The sequence below is a fragment of the Nannospalax galili genome, unplaced genomic scaffold, assembly GCF_000622305.1.
Source record: "Nannospalax galili isolate Female #2095 unplaced genomic scaffold, S.galili_v1.0 scaffold2125, whole genome shotgun sequence".
NCBI lineage: Eukaryota > Metazoa > Chordata > Mammalia > Rodentia > Spalacidae > Nannospalax > Nannospalax galili.
This window is the reverse complement of record NW_008353594.1, coordinates 87,072-94,160: the sequence shown is the minus strand read 5'-3', so window position 1 is coordinate 94,160 and position 7,089 is coordinate 87,072. Positions and strand designations below refer to the sequence as shown.

At 40.5% G+C, this 7,089-nt stretch overlaps 1 protein-coding gene across 1 annotated transcript in view; it reads right to left on the bottom strand.

Moving 5' to 3' along the window:
* Positions 1-2,581: 2,581 nt before the first annotated feature.
* LOC103748162 (structural maintenance of chromosomes protein 1B-like) overlaps positions 2,582-7,089 on the bottom strand; it is a 59,174-nt gene continuing 54,666 nt past the window's right edge. The window contains 2 exon segments of the mRNA XM_008850709.1: positions 2,582-2,719; positions 4,868-4,943. Of these exon segments, the coding sequence (XP_008848931.1) occupies positions 2,582-2,719; positions 4,868-4,943 (214 nt within the window).

Below are 7,089 nucleotides of genomic sequence, written 5' to 3'. Positions count from 1 at the left end.
AGAAGCTGTTGAGAGAAGCTGAGTTTTTCCAGCACTTCACTCTCAAGAATTCCAAATAACTAAGCTGTAGAGCAGAAAGCTGGCTGAAACCAAATTTTTCTAAGCTTTGAGGGGCAGAATAGAAAGGAAAGAACTATAATTCTTTGTTTTCTCTTGGATATTTGCTATAAAGGAAAGGAACTGCAGTAGATGCCATAGAGGTAAAGGAGCACTCATTAGAGGACAAATCAGAGAACTGTACAAAATTCCTAGTCCTTCGAGATGACAAGGATCACTGCTCTTTGGCCATCCTGGGAGCTACAGGAACTATAGCACTAGTGGGGGACTAGGCAATCAAAAGACATAACACGAAGCTCGGCACAACTGCACAGATTTAAATCACTTGCTAGAATACCTCCACTTTGGTTACGTCTTCCAGTGACCCCAACAGAAGAAGGATCTCAGTGTCTTGGACTTTGCAGTCAAGCAGCAGGTTATGCTTCTCCAGTCGCTTCTGTTCCAGAGAGCCCTAGATGACCGACATTTCCTTCTGTAATCTTCCCATTTCCCTGTAAATATATAGATATGAAAAGTGAGTTTACTCATTATTCAAATGCTATGTTATAAACCTACAGGAAAAATTATTTTCCTGTGAGTGCTGTAAGTGCTAGAGTTCACAATTTCAATATTACCATTCCTGACAGAGACCATCAATGTAGGGAGTCAATCCAAGAGAACACGTTCAATAACCATTTCTACTTTAATCAAAGCTGGCAAAGATGCACTGCCCTTGGAGTTATCGTAATTATATTCTGAGATAAAGTTATGCTACAGAACCCCACTTCACTTAAAATTTTGGGTTCTCTTGTCTCACATCCTAACTGCTATGATTACAGGCATATACCATTTATTTATTGTCTGTTTGAGTCTTCGTTTTAGACTCTTTGCAGCCCCAGTTGGCCTGGAATTATGTAGACCAGGCTGGCCTCAGTCTCACAGAGATCTATCCAGTGGCCTCAGCCTCCTGAGTGCTAGGATTAACGGTATGTGTTACCACGCCCAGCCCTTATTTTATCTATCTATCTATCTATCATCTATCTATCTATCTATCTATCTATCTATCTATCTATCTATCTATCTATCTATCTATCTATCATCTATCTATCTATCTATCTATCATCATCTTCCTTCTATATTTTATCTACCTATCTCTATCTCTCTATCTCTAAGTCTAGTTTATTTTTCTTAACACAATGCTCTCCAATTCCATCCACTTTTCTGCCATATGACATGATTTCAATCTTCAGGGCTGAACAACAGACAATGCTTTGCGTCTATCTAGCACATTCTTCATTCATCAGTTGATGGACACCTTTGGCCCTTATTTTAAAACCTACGATTTAAAGAGAACCTGCATTTCTCTTTCATATAAGTGGTATCTTTTAGCCTCAAACTAGGAAAAAGACATTAAAAAGACAAGTATCAGGCAATCACTGCATTCCTAGCAATCTGGTTTCTATTACTAAAGTAATGCCCTATCTGAAAACGAGGGTTTGAGGCTTACCACTGAGATAACTATGGACTTTCAATAGGACCCAGAAGGACAAAAAGAGAAAAAGAAAAATAAGAGGATACAGAAGGGAGCAAGGGAGGGAGAGGCGGGGGGAGGGAGAGATGGAGGTTTTCAAGAATATGAAGAAAAGCCAGGCATGGTGGCACACACCTTTAATCCCAGCACTCCAGAGGCAGAGGCAGGTGGATCTCCATAAGTTTGATGCCAGCCTGGTCTACGCAGAGTTGCAGGCCAGCAGGGCTACACAACGAAAACCTGTCTCAAGATCATGAACAGACAACCGTGAAGAGAAGCAGAAATGGTGCTATTTACACTAAATGTTAAGTTACAAAGTCAGAAATAGAACATTTCAATCCCACTAAGAGTAACAGACAACTTTATGGCTATATTTGAAGCACTAAAGGTCTCTGGATAGTAAGGAGAACAGTGACCATGCCAAGACGTTCATCAAAGAAAGGAGTTCATGGTCATGTCACTCATAAGCAAGCAGACATCATTTTGATAAAAATCAGCTGACTGAAGGCTTTGCTGTTGTGATAGCAACTCCAAGGCTTGTCAGGTGCCAGACACCGTCTTAAATGCTGTTGGGCATTAATTTATTCAATCCTTACAAGTATTTTGGGATTCAGGCATTTTATTACCCTGATTTTGCAGATTCGGAAATGACGGTCCAGGGATAAGGAGAGGGGCTGGGATGGCCCCCAGGCAGCTGGCTCCATTCTATTGGCTCATTTTCTGCTATTTCACACAGACAGAAAGGAAATATCTGGATGACAGAAGACGTCAACCAGTGTCAAAAGGGATTTGGGGTAAAGGACTATCCACAGGTTCACGTTTTCAGTCACCAAAAAGAACAGCATTCTAATACCACCTCTTCTAGTCTCCCCAACACTAACTATTCAGAAGGTGGTGTGTGGGAGCAGAGCAACAAAAAGAAAACATTCACACAAGTTCAGATAACAAATACCAAACTGAAAATATGAGATTAAAATACTAACTAGGTTTTTCAAACTGATGAATTATTAATTATCAACAGCCAGAAATGTCTTCTGTTTCTCTTCGAGTGTGAATTTTCTCAATGTTGGAATTCTGAGTGGCAAGAACTTCCTTAAGGTTTTCCTGCTTCCCCATGAGTTCATCCACAATTTGTAGACAGCTTTTTTCAGTCTGAATACAAGAGAAGTTGAATTATAGATTTATCATATTTTGTGCCAATGGGGTGAACAGGTTCTGTTCTTATGCCTAAGACCAACTAGTCCTCCTAAGGTGACCCTCGTATCCTGTGTGCTGCTTAACCTGCTGTAGGCTGGACCACTTCTCAGTCTATGCTCTTTGGAAACTGAAACTCATTCTTGGCCTTCGTCTTGTTTTGGATCCACTCTTCCACTTGCTACCCCCTGACTGCCATTCCCTTTGTGCAGTGGAGATATTCTTGACACTATGCCCTCTAATTGTCAATTAAACAGACATTATAGATTGTCTTCTATTTATTTTGGTCTTTTTGAGACAGGATCTCCCTATAGCCCCAGCTGGCCAGGAATTTGTATATAGACCAGGCAGGCCTCAAACTCAGAGATCTCTCCCTCCCAGGTGCTGGGATTAAAGGTGTGCACCACTACGCCTGGCTGCCTTTTATTTTTGAGCAGGTTTCATCACTTCCTCCTTCCTACAGTGCTGGCCTCTGTGCTGCCTCTTCTTCTGGCTTTCTGCCTAACCTTTCTGACCTTTCCAGAATCCAAAACAGTTTTCTATTCTTCGAGTGCTCTCCACCTGTCTGAGACTCAGTCTTTGTCATATACTTTCAATTTACACACATAAGCAACTCTGGCCAGGTATGGCACACACGTCTGTAATCCAGCTCTCAGAAGGCTGAGGTGGGAGGATTGTGAGTTTGAGGTCAGCCTGGATACACAGTAAAATCCTGCCTCCCAAAACAAGACAAACAAAAACCCGGTCAGTAACTGAAATCTGCAGTGCCAGCCAGTTCTGCTGTTGCCTACATTCTGGAATTATCTCTGGTGCTCCTCACCTGTCCTTCCCTCTTGACATCCAGTAACACATTAGTTCTGACAGCTTTACTTTAGGTATTTCTCCAATCTATTGCCCCTAATCCATGATGCACCTTTCGGTGCTCAAAAATGGCTACTCATGAAGAAGTCATCATTTCAACAAAGAAGCACTTCAGCCCTAAAATTATATTTAATGATTCTCAATTCATGGTTAACCTTGTCTCAGCTATAACACCACTCATAGCTACTGGATTATCTGATTCAAATGCTAGACATCAGGTAATTTATCAGTAGTTTTCAGTCTTTTATGTCCACTGATGAGAGTGACTATTAATTCATAAGCATAAACTGTTATACCTTAAAATATAAAATCTCTTTAACATAAAATTATTATTGCCAAAATAAATTAAATATAATTTTAAAAACTGGTTGTTTGTATCAGGATGCATGTACTGTGTATGAATTTTTTTTGGTCTTTTTGAAACAGGGTCTCCCCATAGCCCCAGCTGGCCTCACACTCACAGAGATCTGCCTGCCTGTGCCTCCCAAGTGCTGGGATTAAAGGCATGTGCCACCATGTGCCACTCATATGACTGTTTCTTAAATCTTTTATAAGCTATAAGCTATCTCTCTACTTTTTCTTTAAGTTACAACCTATACATCCCTTCTTAGTCTTTGTGAATAGTTATTCCTATATAAACTTCAAACTTGGGAAATTAACAAGTTCTTCTTGACACACTTTCTTATTTTGCTAGCTCCATAAACTCCTAACAGCGAATTCTACTATCAATTGAGCATGTTGGTCTATGTTTGCAACCCCAGCACCTTGGAGATGGAGGCAGGAGGATCATGATTTTGAGGCAAGTTTGGGTTACATTTGAATAATCTAGGGTTTTTTTGCTTTATTTTTATTTTATGTGTAGGTGCATATTGTGTGCATGTACACAAGTGTAACTGTGTTGTGGAATGGCCACAGAGGTCAGAAGAGGGCATCAGATCCCTTGGAACTGGAGTTACAGGCAGTTGTTAGCTTCCATGTGGATGCTAGGAATCGAACCTGGGTCTTCTGCAACAGCAGCCAGTGCTCTTAACTACTGAGCCAGCTCTTCAGCCCCGAATAACCCAGTATGTGGTATGAAGGGGGCTATGACACATAATGTAAGCTTCCATCTTTAAAAGCTACAAAGAGGAAAGTAAATCAAACCAAGTAGAAGGGAAGAGACAATGACAGTTCAGAAACACAGAAACAAACAAACCATGAGCAAAACCAAGAGGCAGTCTCAAAGGATCTGGAGTACTGACAGACCTCTAGCAAGACCCGAAGAGGAAGAGATGACAAATCACCAATATCACAAATGAAAGTGTCAGTAAAGATGACACACCTTAAAAAAGTGTATTGTGAGTAACTTTCGGTTAGTAAGTTTGAAAACTCTGATGAAATACTCAAAGACACAAACTGCCTACTCTGCTGGGCATGGTGGTGCCTCCCTTTAATCCCAGCATGCGGAAGGCAGAGGCCAGTCTGGTCTACACAGTGAGTTCAGGCCAGTTGGTGTTACAGGGAGACACACCCCCCCCTAAAAAAAAAGAAAGAAAAAAGAAAAAGAGATACTCTGGACTTCATAATGAACAATCCTGTATTTGTTAAGGCACTAGAAGTAAAAACCTTCCCCCAAAAGGGTTGGGTAGCCCAGGTGGGAAGGAACGCTATCAGTTCCACACAATCTCCTCCACAAAGAAGCTAAGAGACTAACACAGCTTGTTTTTAACATTACCCTGATGCCAAAACATGACAATGATATCACAGCAACAACTACAGCTCATTATACTCAAAGTAGATGCAAGATTCCGTGCAAGATTCCTAATAGAATTTTAGCAAGTCAAAAAAATATATGGCCTGCACATGATGACTAAATTGGGTTCATTTTAGGCATCAAGGTTGTTGAACATTAAAAAAAATCAACATAAATTATCATTGATATTTAGAATATTGGTACTTGTAAAATCTATCAACACAAATATCTCAATAGTTCCCAGAAAAGTTTATCAAAATTCAGCATTCATATGGCAAAAATTTCTGTGAAGCGACCACCTTAGTTTGATGAAAAGTATCTTAAGTAATGAATGAAAGAGCTAAGACAACTAATGAGTTCAGTAAAGTTTTAGGGCATTAATTAAAAAAAACTTATTTTAAACTAGGTGTGGCATGCATGCATTTAATCTCAACACTTGGGAGGAAGAGACAGGCAGATCTCTGTGAGATGGAGGCCAGCCTGGTCTAAAGAGCAAGTTATAGCTCACCTGGGGCTATAGAGTGACCCTGTTTCAAAACAAACAAACAAAACAACCAAAAAACCCCAAAATTTCATTAAAAAATTCCTTAATTTGGGACTGGAGCAATGGCTTGCCTGTTAAGGACACTGGCTGCTGCTACAGAGGACCTAAATGTGGTTCCCAGTACCCACATGGCAGATAACAACCATCTAGAACTCCAGTTCCAAGGGATCTCACACCTATTTATTTATTTATTTATTTATTATTTATTTATATAATTTATTTTCATTTCATGTGTATGAGTGTTATGCCTGCAAGTGTGCAAGTGCACCCATGTTGTGCAATGCCCACTGAGGTCAGAAGAGGTTGTTGGATCCCCTGGAACTGGAGTTATGGACAGTTATTAGGTGCCATGTGGGTGCTGAGATTTGAACCTGGGTCTTCTGAAAGAACAATCAGTGTTCTTAACTGCTGAGCCATCTCTCCAGACCCATTGACACCCTTCTCTGGCATCCACAGGCATTACATGCATGTATCTACATGTAGGCAAAACACTTGTATCACATAAAAATATTAAATTTTTTTCTGTGTGTGTGTGGGTCGGGGTAGTAATACAAGCCATGGTGCAAATGTGGAAGTTACAAGACAAGCTGGAGCAATGGCTTGCCTGTTAAGGACACTGGCTGCTGCTACAGAGGACCTAAATGTGGTTCCCAGTACCCACATGGCAGATAACAACCATCTAGAACTCCAGTTCCAAGGGATCTCACACCTATTTATTTATTTATTTATTTATTATTTATTTATATAATTTATTTTCATTTCATGTGTATGAGTGTTATGCCTGCAAGTGTGCAAGTGCACCCATGTTGTGCAATGCCCACTGAGGTCAGAAGAGGTTGTTGGATCCCCTGGAACTGGAGTTATGGACAGTTATTAGGTGCCATGTGGGTGCTGAGATTTGAACCTGGGTCTTCTGAAAGAACAGCCAGTGTTCTTAACTGCTGCACTATCTCTCCAGCCCCAAGGAAGATTTCTTAATCTGTCTCGTCACAGAATTATCCCCTGCTTCTGAGCAACATCTAGTCTACAGCTCAGATCAACTCCCTTAGGTCCTCTCCCAAATTATTCAACATGCATAAGCCAAATCCTATAATGCTGACATAATCTCTGTTACCCAATGGGATAGTCTCCCCTACCACAATCATAAGTAAACTAATTTGTTTGGCTGTAGGTATATTTCTGGCCATGGTT